This window comes from Taudactylus pleione, unplaced genomic scaffold, assembly GCF_031769625.1.
Source record: "Taudactylus pleione unplaced genomic scaffold, aTauple2 ptg000977l, whole genome shotgun sequence".
NCBI lineage: Eukaryota > Metazoa > Chordata > Amphibia > Anura > Myobatrachidae > Taudactylus > Taudactylus pleione.
In genome coordinates, this window is record NW_028285378.1 from 4,954,756 (window position 1) to 4,973,629 (window position 18,874).

General features: G+C 49.3%; 1 protein-coding gene across 3 annotated transcripts in view; it reads left to right on the forward strand.

Moving 5' to 3' along the window:
* KALRN (kalirin RhoGEF kinase) overlaps nt 1–18,874 on the forward strand; it is a 1,228,991-nt gene that overhangs the window by 342,017 nt on the left and 868,100 nt on the right. For all 3 annotated transcript variants that reach the window (XM_088460751.1, XM_088460749.1, XM_088460750.1), the window contains exons 3-5: nt 2,236–2,350; nt 5,815–6,007; nt 9,346–9,858. In XM_088460751.1, coding sequence (XP_088316877.1) covers nt 2,236–2,350; nt 5,815–6,007; nt 9,346–9,858 — 821 coding nt within the window. The remainder of the gene's footprint in view (nt 1–2,235; nt 2,351–5,814; nt 6,008–9,345; nt 9,859–18,874) is intronic.

Genomic DNA, 18,874 nt, shown 5'->3' on the forward strand with positions numbered 1-18,874 from the left:
GTGATCCCCCTATGCAGTGCCCCTTATACAGTGCTCCCAGTAGTGGTCCCCCCTGTGCAGTGCCCCTTGTGTCCCCAGTAGTAAGCCCCTTATATAGTGCTCCTATTAGTGGTACCCCCTATTTGCAGTGCCTCTTATATAGTGCCCCCAGTAGCAGTCCACACCCCATGCAGTGCCCACAATAGTGGTAACCCTTATGCAGTGCCCCCAGTTGTAGTCTCCCCCCTATGCAGTACCCCCAGTATTGCCCTATTTATAGAGCTCCCAGCAGTGGTCCCTCGATGCAGTGCCCCCAGTGGTAGTCCCCTCCCCCCTATGTAGTGCCCCTAGTAGTAGTCCCCTCCCCCCTATGCAGTGCCCCTAGTAGTTGTCCCCTCCCCTTGTAGTGCCCCTAGTAGTAGTAGTCCCCCCTTGTAATAGTAGTCCCCCCCTTGTAGTGCCCCCAGTAGTAGTCCCCACAGTTATAATCCCCAGTAGTGCCCCCCCTGTAGTGCCCCCCCCTGTAGTGCCCCCAGTAGTGATCTCCCCCTTGTAGTACCCCCAGTAGTGGTCTCCCTCTTGTAGTGCCCCCAGTAGTAGTCCCTCCCTCTTGTAGTGCCCCCAGTCCGGTAGTGGTTCCCCCTTTGTAGTGCCACCAGTAGTCCCCCCAGTAGTAGTAGTCCCCCCCCTTGTATTGCCCCCATTAGTAGTAGTCCCCCCTTGCAGTGCCTCCAGTAGTGGTTCCCCCCTTGTGGTGCCCCCAGTAGTGGTCTCCCCCTTGTAGTGCCAGCCTCCCCCCGCAGTAGACACATGTAGTAAAAAAAACCAAAAAAACACTTACCTGAATCCCCGCTCCCGCCGTCGCCATCCGCTCCTCCGTCTGTCCTTCCCGGGCATTATGGGAGAGACGTCATATGATGTCATGACTCCTCTCCCATTGCCGGAAGATGGAGCGGCTCCTGCAGTGGGCGCAGCAGCAGCTAATGAGAGTCTGACAGACTCTCATTGGCTGCTGCTTACAACGAACACACAGCTGCTGGAGCCGGCGGCTGTGTGTTTGTCACTTGTGTAGCGCTGACCGGTCATCCGGTCAGCGCTACACACGCGCTGCAGTCTGTGTCACAGAGACACAGTCTGCATCGCGGCCCGCATGACGCTGCAGCCCGGGGGGCACATGGCACCCTGCCCCCCCGGCCCAACCCGCCACTGTATATACACACACATACATGTGCATACCACCCAACTGTCCCGCATCCACTGGGACAGTCCCGTTTTTCTAAGACTGTCCCGCTGTGCCACGCGCAGGCCGCGGTGGGGGAGAAGTTGGGGGGGAGCACAACCCGCTACTCTGTGTTATGCAGAGCAGCAGGTGTGCAGGAGGAGAACAAATGCTGTGCGTATGCACACGACATCTGTTCACCAGTATACGGAGAGCCTGGGGGCTGCCCAGCATCTCGGAGAGTGACGTAAACGGGGGGAAGCCATGATGCTCCTCCCTGGTTTCCCTGGCTCCTCTCCTTTTTCCTGAAGCCCTGCCACTTTTCAGCTGTGCGCCTTAAGTGCGTGAACTGTCCCTCTTCAGGGGACCTAAAAGTTAGGAGGTATGCATATGTCACACATACCTTACATGCACACACACATATATATATATATATACACACACCTAAGTCACATATACACAAACTTACCCTGCAGCAGATTTGACCGGGACAGGACCGAGCAGGCTGGCAGCATGTTCTTAAGCCCCCGCCCCCTCACTGCAAATTTCTGCGATTCGTGGGTCAATCGGGAGGGGCTGGGGCCCAATGACTTGATTATTATTAAATCGCCTCATATTGGCTCCGCCTTCTCCATATAGACCCGCATATGTGACATACATAGGTGACACACACACACAGACGGTAGCAAAAACAAAATTGAACCGCTTACTGGTGCATGAATTAATGTGAATGATTGAATATTTTGTGTAAAGTGCTGTGTAATATGTTGGCGTCGTATAAATTACTGCAAATAAATAAATATAATCCTGTATGGTGTTTTTTACATTATAACAAAAGTGATGGACGTATAAAACCTTAGGCTTAGTCTACTGACTACACTTTTTCTGTAGGTATTTATTGGATCACTGTACAAATCAGTAAACTCTGTATGTTGGATTGATATGTAGATTAAATAATGAGAAAAATTACAGAGCTGAGTTTAATGTTTATTATTACTGTAGGTGTGATTTTGGGGTGAATCTGTCTCTCAACGCAGGTGGTCGCGATAAGAGAGGTGGACCCATCCTGACCTTTCCAGCACGTAGTAACCACGACAGGATACGACAAGAAGATTTGCGCAGACTGGTGACATATTTGGCCAGTGTTCCAAGGTGAGGTAACCCTTCCATAGGAGGGCCCCTATGTTACAAATGTGCAAATGTACTATTTGATGTCTATTCCACAGTGTTTAAATATTGTGTTTATTAACTTACACTATTGACCTATTGACACTTGTTTGTCATACTGTGCAGTTGTGGAGACCAGAAGTATCTGGTAAGCAGGTCATTCTTTCCATGAGTAGAGTTTTGCATATTTGGAAACACAATTCTACAATTGGTAGAGACGAGTTTCTCATCTGGCTTACCAGGTTTGGTAAACTTCCATCCAGCTCCCAATATCTCGCAACAGCCCTGTGATTCTTACTCTGGAGCTACAGAAGGAAGAACTCTGCTTTTTAATAATCTATTTATAGTCAAAATGTTTGAGGCAGTGTGCCGCTTTCTTTCTCATATATCTTTCTAACCACTCTTTCTTGCTCTCTCCTATTTCTTGTCTCTGCATTTTACCCACTATTTCTCTCTCTCTTGTCTCTGTCTCTCGCTCATTTTCTCACTTAGGGCCGGATTCAATTACCGATTTTTCTTCATACATAATGAAGAAAACTTTTATCCATTTTGAGAAATGGGGATAAATATGCAAAATCCCTATTTTTGGGTAAAAATGTGGGGATTTTGTACAGAACCCTTTGGACAGCCTCCCTAATGATGATTATCTGAAAAATGTTTTCGTAAGTTGCGTACTTTGGTGAATTACAACCGCTGAAATTTCATGAAAATTTAATTTAACGTATTGGGTTTGGGTTTTCGGAGGGCCGTAAGGATGCGTCAAGTGTTTTAAACATTGCACGTGGCTGGCGCAGAATTTAAAAAAAAAAAAAAAAAGGCCTGCACCAGCCACGTGGGATGTTTAACTTAGCGCATCCTTATGGCCCTCTGAAATACCAGACCGAACATATTAAACGCATTTTTCACACACACACACACACACACACACACAAAAATATTTTGTCCGAAATTTCAGGTGTCGTTTTTCGCCAAAGTATGCAACTTACAAAGTAAAATTTCACTAAACTGTCCAAAGGTTTCTGAAAGAAATCCCCACATTTTTACCCAAAAATAGGGATTTTTGTAATTGTTTTCGCCTGCCCTACACTGGAGAAAAGTTTTTCTGCAGTTTTTAGGGCGATTTTCGCCAAAGTATGCAACTTACAAAATAAAATTTCACTAAACTGTCCGAAGGTTTCTGAAAGAAATCCCCACATTTTTACCCAAAAATAGGGATTTTTGTAATTGTTTTCGCCTGCCCTACACTGGAGAAAAGTTTTTCTGCAGTTGATGGCCGATTTTGCCAACGATTGTATTCACCCCTTACTCTCTCTCTCTCACGTTGTTATGCTCGATCTCTCCTACTTTTCTCACTTTTCCTCCTGTCTCGTTCTTTCTCACTTTTCTAATTTTTTTCTTTTTATCTTTACAGCTCTATCTCTCTTTTTCTCATTCTCTCCTTTTGCTGATTTTTCTTTTTTTTTCCTATCCTCCACCCCTTCTCTCTCTTTCACTCACTCTCCTGTTTATTTTGCAAGTTATTCTTAGTACAGTACAAGATAACACCATGTCCTGCCTTCATTACCTGTTCTATGGTATAACATAATTCAGTGTCTGACCTCTGATTTCCTGTTCTACAGTCCAGCATAACACCATGTTAGACATTTATTATCTGTGCCACATTCGACCTCTCATTACCTGTTCTGTGGTACAATATAACTCCATGATTGACCTCTCATCTCCTGTTCTATAGTACAATGTAGCACCATGTCCATCCTCTCATTACCTGTTCTATAGTACAACATAGCGCCATGTCCAGAGTCTCATTACCTGTTCTGTGGTACATTTTAACTCCATGTCCAGCCTCTCATTACCTGTTCTATAGTACAGTGGAGCACCGTCTCCAGTCCCATATTACCTGCTCTATAGTATAATGTAGCACTGCATCCAACCTCTCATTACATGTTCTGTAGTACAAGTTAGCACTATTTCCTGCCTCTCATTACCTGCTCTATAGTACAGTGTAGCACCAGGACCGACTTCACATTGCCAGTTTTATAGTACAACGTAGCATCATGTCCAGCCTCTCATTAGCTGCTCTATAGTACAATGTAGCATCATGTTCAGCCTCACATTACTTGCTCTATAGTACGATGTAGCATCATGTTCAGCCTCACATTACTTGCTCTATACTACAATGTAGCATCATGTTCAGCCTCACATTACTTGCTCTATAGTACGATGTAGCATCATGTTCAGCCTCACATTACTTGCTCTATAGTACAATGTAGCATCATGTTCAGCCTCACATTACTTGCTCTATAGTACAATGTAGCATCATGTTCAGCCTCACATTGCTTGCTCTATAGTACAATGTAGCATCGTGTTCAGCCTCACATTACTTGCTCTATAGTACAATGTAGCATCATGTTCAGCCTCACATTACTTGCACTATAGTACAATGTAGCATCATGTTCAGCCTCACATTGCTTGCTCTATAGTACAATGTAGCATCATGTTCAGCCTCACATTACTTGCTCTATAGTACAATGTAGCACCATATCCGACCTCTCATTACCTGCTCTATAGTACAATGTAGCATCATGTTCAGCCTCACATTACCTGCTCTATAGTACTATGTAGCATCATGTTCAGCCTCACATTACTTGCTCTATAGTACAATGTAGCATCATGTTCAGCCTCACATTACTTGCTCTATAGTACAATGTAGCATTATGTTCAGCCTCACATTACTTGCTCTATAGTACAATGTAGCATCATGTTCAGCCTCACATTACTTGCTCTATAGTACAATGTAGCACCATATCCGACCTCTCATTACCTGCTCTATAGTACAATGTAGCACTGTCCGTCCTCAAATTAACCTCTCTATAGTACAATGTAGCATAATACTCAACCCCTCATTAGTAGTACAACATAGCACCGTGTCCATCCTCTCTTTAAATGTTCTTTAGTACAATGTAGCACCATGTCCAAGCTGTCATTATCTGTTGTTCTATAGCACAACATATCTCTATATCCCGCCTCTATAGCCACGACTTATTCCTGTTTTTTTTTATTTTTTTATTTATAAAATGTCCCTTGCCTGACATCTCATTACTTTTTATGAGCACCAAAAGTTTTTCATTGTCTGATTTTGAAATATGAAAAACGCAGTGTCCGATTCCTCACTACCCTATACACAGTAGAGAATGTGAACTTGCTTCGTACAAAGTGTTTTATGTAGCAGGGAACTGTCTTAAGCGGAAAGGCATCTGGCTTTCACTGCTGCAAAGAACAATATATACAATGATCTACTGTTACATGGGTCATTGTTACTTTATGACTTGCATCTCTACTGAAATCTTCTTATGAGTTTACCTGAACTTTTGCACAAAATAATATAATATCAACTGGAAATATTCATTGCTGTCTATTATGTAATGGTTTCTGTGTGTTGTTTCCTACAGCGAAGATGTTTGCAAGCGAGGTTTCACAGTCATCATTGACATGCGTGGATCCAAGTGGGACCTGATCAAACCTCTACTGAAGACCCTGCAGGAAGCGTTCCCAGCAGAGATCCATGTGGCACTGATTATAAAGCCTGAGAACTTCTGGCAAAAACAGAAAACCAACTTTGGCAGCTCCAAGTTCATATTCGAGGTGAATTGACTGGATACCAGTAGCACATTTATAACGTTGTTATACTGGCTAGGAAAAGTATAGATATTTTTTGTGGTATGTGGAGCACCTAGACTGTAATTTCCTATAGTATGGCTGGGATTTGGAAAAATATAACAGCTATATCCAGCAGTAATAAGAAGTAAAAGTCTGCATAATGTATATCGAGTGCCTGGGATATTTTTCCTAAATGGCTCACATTGCATTTCAATAGAAACATTCATTTGCGATTTGCCAATTGCATCAATGCTCTTTTTGGCAGTGCACATTATTTCATTGGTAAAAACGATTTACTCACTCTTCGGGAAGTACAAGTTCATTTGTTATTGACTGATAATTTTGGCCTCCATTAGTAAGTTGTTCTGTATTATGGTGGTCATGCTTCAATCGATAAGTACGTTTTTCTATGTTATTTTCTGACTAACTTGCTATACAAGCTGCCATCAGTAAATTATTCTATCATATGCTGATGATGCTGTCCTCTATCTCTAAATTATTTAAAACTAGCGACCTGTCCCAGCTTCGCACAGGAGCAATTTCATCTCACCACAGCCACCTGCATCTCATAACCTACACCGTGTCACCACAGTCCCCTGCATCTCATAACCTATACCATATCATCACAGATCCCCTGCATCTCATAACCTATGCCATGTCATCACAGTCCCCTGCATCTCATAACCTACGCCATGTCACCACAGTCCCCTGCATCTCATAACCTACGACATGTCACCACAGTCCCCTGCATCCCATAACCTATGCCATGTCACCACAGTCCCCTGCATCTCATAACCTACACCATGTCACCACAGTCCCCTGCATCTCATAACCTATGCCATGTCATCACAGTCCCCTGCATCTCATAACCTATGCCAAATCATCACAGTCCCCTGCATCTCATAACCTACGCCATGTCACCACAGTCCCCTGCATCTCATAACCTACAACATGTCACCACAGTCCCCTGCATCTCATAACCTATGCCATGTCACCACAGTCCCCTGCATCTCATAACCTACACCATGTCACCACAGTCCCCTGCATCTCATAACCTACGCCATGTAATAACAGTCCCCTGCATCTCATAACCTATGCTATGTCACCACAGTCCCCTGCATCTCATAACCTATGCCATGTCACCACAGTACCCTGCATCTCATAACCTATGTCATGTCATCACAGTCCCCTGCATCTCATAGCCTACGCCATGTCAACACAGTCCCCTGCATCTCATAACTACGCCATGTCAACACAGTCCCCTGCATCTCATAACCTACGCCATTTCACCACAGTCCCCTGCATATCATAACCTACGCCATATCACCACAGTCCCCTGCATCTCATAACCTACGCCATGTCACCACAGTCCCCTGCATCTCATAACCTATGCCATGTCATTACAGTCCCCTGCATCTCATAACCTACGCCATGTCATCACAGTCCCCTGCATAACACCACAGGCTTCTGCATCTCACTACAATCCCCTGCTTTCTCACTCCTGCCCCCTGGATTTCACCAGTGTCACCACAAAACCCACTGAAGTGACCCACCCTGGCTTTGCACAGGAGCAATTTCATATCGCCACAGCCTCCTGCATCACATATAAACTTACTCCATGTCACCACAGTCCCCTGAATCTCACAACAACCTGCTGCTTCTTACTCCTGCCCTCTGCATTTCACCACAGTATCCTATCTTTCACCACAGCCCCTTGCATCTCACTTACAGGCCCCTGATTCTTATCACAGCCCCCTGCATAACATCATAGGCTTCTGCATCTCACCACAACCCCCTGCTTCTCACTACTGCCCCCTGCATCTCACCAGTGTCACCACAAAACCCACTGCTGCTGCCCTGCAGCTGGCTAGAGCCCGTCCACTGGGATGTGCTGGAAATGGCAGGAGGATCATGGATGAGAGATTTGTATTGAAGCTACAGTAAGCATTATTGGCAGCATGTCCACGTGGCTTGGGGCACCTGTGCATATTTCCACAGCCTCCATGCACACCCCTCCCTAGCTGCCAAACATGGCGATGTGCAATGTCCTCTGTGCAAAATGTACCCTGTATTTCCTGGGCTTCCTCGCCGTGGTGCCCCTGTCCGAGAACTGCGCTGTCTTCCATGGGAGGTGCCTCCTTCTTACCGAGGGCGTCTGGCTAAGCGGGAACATAATGCTGGAGAGGGAGCACTTGATGGTGGAGAAGTTTTGGCCATCAGCGTAGGGATGGACTTCAGAATCCGATGGTTACTAACCATCAATGTTTTTGTTTCGATGGTAGTGTTTTTATTTGATGGTGGTGGTTCGATGTTTGTCACCATGGAATGCAAATCATCCGATGTTGTTGCGATGGTTGATTTTTTTAATTTCCTGATAGCTATGCCTCCCTTGGCTCATTCCGGACTACTGTGACTGCATCAGGGCATTTTCATGGGTTTATTGGAGACTGTCTTTTACTCTCTGTCTGCCTCAGACGTGATGCTGTTCAGCCCCATACAGCCTCAACTCTCTAGGCTGCTGCTATGCAACAGGGCACATTGATAGCTCTGATCGGCTGTCACTTTGCTGTTTCAGCACTATGGACAGTTAGTCCACTTTAGCTTGGTGTAAGATTAGATCTTTTTCTGTGACAGCTTCACTAAAATAGTCTAATTCTGGTCATGTGGACCTCCCTGTGAGTTTTTGTGTGATATGCTGAACATGCTGGCTTCCATTAGGATGTTCTCTTTCTGTCACATAACTTAATTGCACAACTCTTGTAGCTGGTGTCTCCCAGCATATAACTGTTAAACAGAGGAGAGACAAACATTGTGTCGCCCACGGATAGGAGGGCTGAATAAGGACTGCAAGGTAAATTGATTAAATGCATGTAACATTTATACTGATTGTATTTGTATCCATGTAGTATCTGCACACCTGTACACATGTGGCTGGGTCAGGGAGTTCTCCATCCTTGTTGATTTGATCTGTAACCATCTCCACTATTACAACTGCCCCACCAATGTTATCGCTAATCCCTATAGCAAAAAGTATTGGATCTTTTGTAATGTAGCCTGTGCCACCCCAGATGCAAATTCACAGCCCCATTGTAATATTTTTATTCATCCTTTTATATAATGCTGTACAATAAGGAGACACACACACATTACCTCAAAGTAAAACCAAACAACCAAAACAAAAGGGTATAAAGGGGCTTGCTTACAAACCAAATGTGCATTTGTTACATTCTGTCTGAGTGTTTGATTGTAAAGTGTAAACCATTTGAACAACATATCCCACCATGTCCACAGCTTATAAACTGTCTTGTCTCCTCTTTGCTTAGACCAGCATGGTATCTGTGGAAGGACTTTCAAAGCTGGTAGACCCTTCGCAGCTAACGGAGGAGTTTGAAGGCTCCTTGGATTACAATCATGATGAATGGATTGAGTTGCGAGTGTCTCTGGAGGAATTTTTTAACAGTGCTGTCCATTTGCTTTCCCGCCTGGAGGACCTGCAGGAGATGCTGGCCAGGAAGGAATTTCCAGTGGATGTGGAAGGGTCCCGACGATTGATAGATGAACACACACAATTAAAGAAGAAGGTCATTAAGGCTCCTGTGGAAGAGCTGGACCGTGATGGTCAAAGGTTACTTCAATGTATTCGATGTGGAGATGGATTTTCAGGTCGGAACTGTATACCGGGAGGGGCTGACTTCCAAAGTCTTGTGCCAAAGATTACTAGTCTCCTGGACAAGCTGCACTCCACGCGACAGCACCTCCATCAGATGTGGCATGTGCGGAAACTGAAACTCGATCAGTGTTTTCAACTTCGTCTCTTTGAGCAGGATGCAGAGAAGGTAAGACGGGGAGAAGTTAAACATTTACCTTCATTCAATCGTGGGTGTACATGGTATGTGCATAAATGGTGCTTACTTGTCACTGTAATGGTATGTAATGCCTTTGGAATAATGCTGTTTAGCGAACTACAAATGGGGATTTCTACTTCAGGGTCCATAGGGTTCCACGGGATACCTTGGGTATAGGTGATGATGTCAGGCATCGGGCACCATAGAGTTAAGTTTTCAGCCTCCCAGGATGCACTAGGGTCCCCCTCCTATACCCCGCCCCCAAGCCAAGGCATCCCAGTTTCGTTTGGTGCCCGGCCGGAGTCGGATGCACCTGTTAGAGGGGGGCTAGAATTAGCCCCTGAAGTTTTCTACAAGCAGCTGTGGCTGCTCATCTGGATGTATAGCATGGACAGTCAGTACTGACGTCCATGCTGTCTTCCCTACACCCCCGCCGGTACCAGAACGCCGGTACTGATCCGGGGATGCTGGTAGGCATATGGGGTCACAGCTAGCGGTGACCCCAGATGCTTGGGACCATGGCCGGATTCAAGGGGGCAGCAGGTAAGCAGCGGGGTCCCGTGGTGGGTCCCTGCTGAGCACATGGTCCAGAGTCCCCAGGCAGGGGGCTCCCTGGGGACTGGCTTCAGCGTGGAGCCAGGTACCTAACCTGCGCTTCCACTACCCCCCTGGGACAGCGGACCGCGGCTGAGCGGTAGTGCTGCGGCGTACCAGGGGTTAATTGCATGCCAGGGGAGTGCGCCTTCCCTGTAACACAGCCGGCGCCTCCCCCGCTGCACACAGCCCTCTCCGCTCTGCTGACTGGCCCTGTGGCAGCGCTCCTCCCCCAGGCCGGCCTCCTCTCTGCTCCTCGGTGGCCATCTTTTGCTGGAAGCATGGTGAGCGCTGCTGGACACTGAAGATCGGTGGCATCGCGGTCTGGGTCCCTCGGCATACCTCTCCTCCGTTGGTTCAGGTCTGTGTATGCAGCGCTGTGTCCTACCAGGCTCTGTGTCTGTGTAGTTGAGAATCAGCGCTGAAAGTCCTGGAATTGATTTCTTTGCATTGTATGTGACTTCTGCTAGCATCTGCTGCCTGTACTTTCACTTTCTACTGTCAGCTTTTTCACTGTCCCTGTCCCTCTTCTGCTAAAGCCCTTGCGGTGCGGTGCTTGCAGGGTGGTTCTCCCACTATACTAACAAGTATCAGTGAGAGGGGTCACATACTTACCATCATGTCTGAGAGTGACTTTCCTCTCCAGCTTTTGTGTACTACGTGTAAGGTACCAATAGCCGGGGGGGGGGGGGGGGGTCGGGGCAACGCGGAGGGGCTATGCCGGCAGTGTTATTTATTGGCGCGGCCAATTACTGTAACGGCTCCGGTACAGGAGCCGCCCTGGGCTTGTTTCGCCAAAGCGCTTACAACCCTCGTGGGCCAGTTATCTCCGCAGCCTGCCTTTCCACAGATGGGATTGTCCCAGCAGTCAGTGGTGTCGTCACCCGTGCAGGGTTTCCCGAGACAATTGATGGTACCCCACAGTCTTCCTATTTCCCCTCCTCAGGTCTCTCAGGAGCCTGCGTGGGTTAATTCGCTGACAAGCTCTGTACAGCATTTGTCAGACGTGTTACAAGGGGAGTCTGTGTTGCAGCCTCACAAGCGGCCGGTGGCGTCTTTGTCTGCTCCTTATGAGGATGACGACAGGACGTCAGATGATGGGGAGATTCTGGATCTTTCTGACCAAGAACCTCCCCGTACTAAAGAGTCGGACGTTAAGTCTTAGGTTTATATTCCTGGCGTTATTTGTGCGGTCCGCACAGCTTTAGTTATTGAGGATGATGAGCCTCCGGTATCAAAATCCAAATATGCCTTTTTCAAGGATGTTAAGGGTGACGCCACAGTGTTTCCTCTTTCGGGTCAATTAGTGGACCACTTAGAGGAGGCGTGGAAACACCCAGGCAAACGGTACCAGCCTCAAAGACGTTTAGCAGTGGCTTATCCGTTTGCGGACAATCCCATGTGACACGCCTGGTCCAAAGTGCCACGTTGCCCATGCCCTCCATGTCCTCCTTAAAGGATGCCACGGACCGTAAGGTGGAAATCTGCCTAAAGTCCATTTATTCCCTCGCGGGGGGGGGGGGGGGGGCAGCCAGGCCGGCTATGGCCATTTGTTGGGTAGCCAGAGCTATGGAGCGCTGGGCAGATAGTTTAGAGGCGTCTTTCGATTCTGACTGTTCGGCTGAACAGACCGAGTTGATAGGCAATCTCCGGGATTCGGCCACTTACATTAATGAAGCGGCTTTGGATATCAGTACCCTGACTTCTCGGATTTCTTCGGCAGCGGTGGCGGCTCGTCGCACTTTATGGTTGCGATCTTGGAAGGCAGACACAGATTCCAAAAAGGGCTTGGAAGCATTGCCTTTTAATGGAGAAGTCCTATTTGGTCAGGATCTGGACAAAATTGTAGCCACGCTAGCGGCAGCCAAATCGGCATGTCTTCCGTCTGCTGCAGTTCCTTCCAGTTCAGGTACCTCGTCCTTTCGGCCTTACAGGGCCCAGGGTAGACCGAAGGCTCAGTCCTTTCCCCGACAGGCTGGCCCCAAGAAATCGGCCAAGCCCCAGAAGCAGGCCTGGAGTGCCAGACGTCCGGCCCCTAAGTCTGATGACAAACCTGCGGCCTGACGGTCCGGGCCTTCCTTTGGGGGATCCCAAAGTGGGAGGCCGCCTGCTACGGTTCGCCCAGTGTTGGTCGGTCACCACGACAGACAGTTGGGTTCACGAGGTGGTTTCTCACGGGTATGCCCTCTTCTTCCGGCACAGGCCCCCGTCCTGATTCTTCATCACGGGTCTTCCATCAGACCGGAACAAAGCCATGGAACTGCGGAAGGTTTTGCACACTATGCTCCAGGCTGGAGTTATAGTGCCTGTTCCTTTCTCCCAGAGGGGCCTGGGTTTCTATTCCAATCAGTTTTTGGTGCAGAAACCCAATGGGTCGTACCGTCCGATCCTCAACCTCAAAGCACTCAACAAGTCCTTGCGGGTGCTGAGGTTTCGGATGGAGACCCTACGGTCCATCATTCTGGCGCTGGAACCTGGGAATTACATGGTGTTGTTGGACATACAGGACGCCTACCTGCATGTCCCTATTTTTTCGCGCCATCAACAGTTCCTCAGGTTTGCGATCCGCAACGATCACTTCCAGTTCCGGGCGTTACCTTTTGGCCTGGCACAGCACCACGTGTGTTCACCAAGGTTATGGTTGTCATGGCGGCTTCCCTGCGGCTGCAGGGAGTCTGCATGTTGCCGTACCTGGACGACCTACTGTTGGTAGCAGGATCTCCGGAGCTCCTTCTACGCCATTTGGATCTGACGAATGCAGTACTGCAACGGCACGGCTGGTTGATAAACTGGCAAAAGTCCACCCTGATCCCGTCTTAGAGGATTCTGCACCTCGGAGCCTTGTTGGATTCCAGTCAGCAGCGGATCTCTGTGACGGGGGAAAAGATCTCTGCCTTGCAGTTGAGGATGCGCAGTTGTCTGCAGAGTTGCCGGGTGTCTCTTCACTCGGCGATAAGGTTACTGGGCTCCATGGTGTCCGTATTCGACATGGTGGAATATGCCCAGTTTCACTCCAGACCTCTGCAGCAATTGATCCTGTCCAAATGGAATGAACTGCCTCAGAGTCTCAAATCCCAGACGATGGTGCTCACTCCGTAGGTTCGCCTGTCCCTTGCCTGGTGGTTGCAGACGACCCATCTCAACAAGGGTCGTCCGTTTTGGGTGGCGAACTGGGTCCTATTGATAACGGACGCCAGTCTTCGGGGCTGGGGAGCGATCACGGGTCCACACTTGTTCCAGGGCAGATGGACTCAGGCGGAAAAGGAGCTTCCGATAAACATCTTGGAACTCCGCGCCATTTTCAATGCTCTCCAGCAGGCCCATTGGGTTCTCCAGGGTCATTCCGTGCAGGTACAGTTGGACAACGCCACCGCCGTGGCCTACATAAATCGGCAAGGAGGAACCTGAAGTCGGGCGGCACTCGTAGAGGTGTCCTGCATCCTGATCTGGGCAGAGCGCAATCTCCAGGCCATATCAGCGGTATTCATCCCGGGAGTCCTAAACTGGGAGGCCAACTTTCCCAGTCGCCAGGCTGTTCATCCGGGGGAATAGTCTCTGCACCAGGATGTCTTTCAACTTCTGGTGAACAGGTGGGGTCTTCCAGAGATCGACCTCATGGCGTCACGGCACAACAACAAGTTGCCGGTGTACGGGTCTCGCACAAGAGACGAAGAGGCGTCTCTGGTAGATGCTCTGTCCGTCCAGTGGATGTTCCAGTTTGCTTATCTCTTTCGTCCGTTTTCCCTTCTTCCACGGGTAATCCGGAAATTCAAACAGGAAGGAGGGACGCTCCTGTTGATAGCTCCCACGTGGCCCAGACGGCACTGGTTCTCAGACCTTCAGGGTCTGTCCGTGTACATTCCTCTGCGGTTGCCGCTACGACCGGACCTACTGTCGCAGGGTCCTTGTCTTCACCCGGACCTGACTCTGCTGTCTTTGACGGCGTGGCTGTTGAGACGGTCATGTTAAAGTCCAGGGGGTTTTCCAGCTCTGTAGTACGCACTATGCTGAGAGTTCGGAAACCGTCTTCTGCAAGAATATACCATCGTGTGTGGCATACGTTCTTCCAATGGGGTCGACCGAGAGGTTATGCACCTCTGGAGTTCCGTCTGTCTAGAGTGCTAGCCTTCCTACAGGCGGGACTAGACCATGGGCTTCGCCTTGCTTCTTTGAAGGTGCAGGTTTCTGCCCTGTCTGTCTGGTTCCATCGTAGGATTGCTACAATCCCTGATGTGCGCACTTTTATGCAAGGTGTTCTTCGAATCCAGTCGCCTTTTGTTCCACCTGTGGCGCCATGGGACTTGGCTGTGGTCCTAAGGGCTCTCCAAGGACCGCCCGTTTGAACCACTGGGCTCAGTGGATCTTAAATGGCTGACAGCCAAAACAGTTTTCCTTCTGGCCATCGCTTCGGCCAGACATGTTTCTGAGTTAGGGGCTCTCTCTTGTAGACCCCTTTCTTGATTTTTCATGAGAACAGGGCAGTGCTGCGCACTCGTCCTGATTTTCTTCCCAAAGTTGTTTCCCGGTTTCATATCAACGAGGAAATCGTTGTGCCGGCTTTTAACTCACCTGACCTTTCAGTGGGTGAGGCCACTTTGGACGTTGTGCGGGCCTTAAGGATTTATGTTGACCGCACTTCTTCGTTTAGGAAGTCGGACGCCTTGTTTGTCCTCTATGGCTTCCGTAAGAAGGGTTGGCCTGCTTCAAAGCAAACTTTGGCAGGCTGGATCCGTATGGCAATTTCAGAAGCTTATCTTCATGAAGGCCTGCCGTTTCCATCTTCTGTGAGGGCTCATTCCACTAGGTCTGTGGGTCCTTCGTGGGCAGCTCGACGTGGAGCCTCTGCAGTCCAGATCTGCAAGGCGGCCACGTGGTCCTCTGTCCATACCTTTGTGAGGTATTACGCGTTTCACACCTTTGCCTCTCAGGATGCTTCCTTCAGGCGGCGGATTCTCCTTTCAGCACAGGAGCGTCCCCACCCTTGAAGGATACTGCTTTGGGACATCCCCAAGGTATCATGTGGATACCCTATGGACCCTGAAGTAGAAAATATGAGATATTGTAAGAACTTACCTTTGTTATCTCTATTTCTACGAAGTCCATAGGGTTCCACAGGACTCCCGCCCTGTCGCACCTGTGCTGCAGATGGGCTTTGCTCTGGTCACCGGTTTTTCCGTCTCCCTCTGGTGAGAATGTGATTCTTGTGTGTGTCCAGATCTTTTTTCTCTCTCTTCCTTCTCCTCCTCCGGCCTATGGCTTGGTTCGTAACTGAGATGCCTTGGCTCGGGGGCGGGGTATAGGAGGGGGACCCTAGTGCATCCTGGGAGGCTGAAAACTTATCTCTATGGTGCCCGATGCCTGACATCATCACCTATACCCAAGGTATCCTGTGGAACCCTATGGACTTCGTAGAAATAGAGATAACAAAGGTAAGTTCTTACCATATCTCATATTATTTCATTGTGACTGATGAATAAGTTGGTACTCCATAAATCCTTATGGTTTTATTAGTTTTCCCAATAGAAAGACTTTTGAGGTTTTTTACCCTCCCTGTAGAATCTTGCGACAGCCACTGCACTACAATTTATTGTTCAATAGTTTATAAAATCACCACCAATTTTTATTTTAATATTTTACATTTTCTTTACTGCATGTTTACCGTACAACACTGCAGAGTACAGATACACACTATGGTAAGAGTCTCTATAGAGTTACATAAATGCAGGAGGATTTTTAGATACGAGTGCCATTCCTGACAGACAGACAAGATCATTTTTAAGCAGAATGATGTCTTGGCAGGTTATGGTTTCCATAAAATTTGCCATTTATCTCCCTCTACAAAACGTGTTTTTCCTTCATTGCTTATGGAGACACTTTTGGCACATTTTCTGCTTGTTTTTTTGTGTGTGTTGATTGGTCCTTTTCTGTTTGTGTGCACAGTAGTAGAAATATCTTCCTAAACACAACAAGCTGGCTGTCTTCAGGGCAACTGTAAAAGTAGTAACATTTTCCAGAAGTCCCTGCAGGCACTTAGCTTATTCAATACTGACGGATCCAAAGTGCATTACATCAGCTACTGGGCTTGGCACTTAGGGACAGCATTCTGGCCTTGTAAGCATCAGAAACAAAGGCAGTGTAATCAGGGCTGGTTCTAGACATTGTGGAGCTCAGGGCGAAAGTCCCCCCCCCCCAAAAAAAAAGCTTTTACAGTTTCCGGAAAGGGGGCGTGTCCTAGCGGAACACCACCAATTAATCACACTTTGAGGTGTGCCCAGCACTTACGGAGGTGTAAGGTGCTACAGGTGTATATGGATGTTGCTGAGCCTTCCTCCATTACTTGCTCCCCCTTGACCAACACCCTAATACCAGCAGCAATTACACCCCCCTTACACCAGCAACAACACCCCCTCCCCTTACACCAGCAACAGTTACACACTCCCAGCCTTACCAACACCCCATCACACTCCACTGGCTTACCAACACCCTAACAGCACAAACCCCCCTTTACCAACACCCCAGCAGCACACTATTTAAGCCTGGGGGCACTGCGTAAGGGGCCAGTCTGGTGGCACTGCATAAGGGGCACTATTTAAGCCTGGGGGCACTGCATAAGGGACCAGCCTGGAGGCATTGCATAGGGGCACTACTTCAGCCTGGGGGCACTGCATAGGGGCACTGCATAAGGGCAAAGCAAAACTACAGGGGGAAATGCATAAAGAGGAAGACTACAGGGGACACTGTATAAAGGGGAAAACTACAGGGGGCAATGTATAAAGGGGAAAACTACAGGGGACACTGTATAAAGGACACAAATACAGGGGGCACTGCATATGGGGATAACTACAGGGGGCACTGCATAATGGCCACTTTTGACTGAGAGTTAGTGGGGGTGCAGTCTGAGACCTGACGGGCTAGAATGTAAGGGAGATACCCCTTTTCCCGTTGCGCGCATAATTGCGAAGGCCCCTACCCGGCTACTTCTTGATGCCATATGGTTGGAAAAAATGTCTGGGGAGAACACTGCCCCCCCTTACCAACATCCCAGCAGCACACACCCCTTCCCCTTACCAACACCCCAACAACACACACCCCCTCCCCTTACCAACATCCCAGCAGCACACTTCCCCCCTTACCAACACCCCAGTAGCACACTCCCCCCTTACCAACACCCCAGCAGCACACACACTCCCTTACCAACACCCAAGCAGCACCCCCCCACCTTACCAACACCCCAGCAGCACACTCCCCTCCCTCCTTACCAACACCCCAGCAGCACACACCTCTTACCAACACCCCAACAGCACACTCCCCCCCCCCCCCCTTACCAGCACCCTACCCCCTTAACATCCCAGCAGCACCCTCCCTCACTTTTCCCGGCGCGCGCATAATTGCAAAGGCCCCCACCCGGCTACTTCTTGATGCCATACGGCTGGAAAAAAATTCTGGGGAGAACACTGCCCCCCTTACCAACACCCCAGCAGCACACACCCCCTCCCCTTACCAACACCCCAACAGCACACACCCCCTCCCCTCACCAACACCCCAGTAGCACACTCCCCCCCTTACCAACACCCCAGTAGCACACTCCACCCTTTACCAACACCCCAGCAGCACACACACCCCCTTACCAACACCCCAGCAGCACCCTCCCACCTTACCAACACCCCAGCAGCACACCCCCCCTCCCTCCTTACCAACACCCCAGCTGCACACACACCCCCTTACCAACACCCAAGCAGCACCCCCCCACCTTACCAACACCCCAGCAGCACACTCCCCCCCCTCCTTACCAACACCCCAGCAGCACACACCTCTTACCAACACCCCAGCAGCACACTCCTCCCCCCCCTTACCAGCGCCCTACTCCCTTAACATCCCAGCAGCACCCTTCCCCCTTTTCCCGGCGTGCGCATAATTGCAAAGGCCCCCACCCGGCTACTTCTTGATGCCATACGTCTGGAAAAAATTTCTGGGGAGAACACTGCCCCCCCTTACCAACACCCCAGCAGCACACACCCCCCTCCCCTTACCAACACCCCAGCAGCACATCCCCCCCCCCTCCCCTTACCAACACCCCAGCAGCACACTTCCCCCCCTTACTAACACCCCAACAGCACACTCCCCCCCCCCTTACCAACGCCCCAGCACCACACTCCCACCCCCTCCCCCCCCTTACCAACAGCACCAGAAGGACAAATCCCCCCTCCCTTACCAACACCCCAGCAGCACACCCCCCTCCCCTTACCAACACCCCAGCAGCACACCCCCCCTCCCCTTACCAACACCCCAGCAGCACACTTCCCCCCCCTTACCAACACCCCAGCAGCACACTCCCCCCCCTTACCAATGCCCCAGCACCACACTCCCCCCCCTCCCTCCCTTACCAACAGCACCAGAAGGACAAATCCCCCCT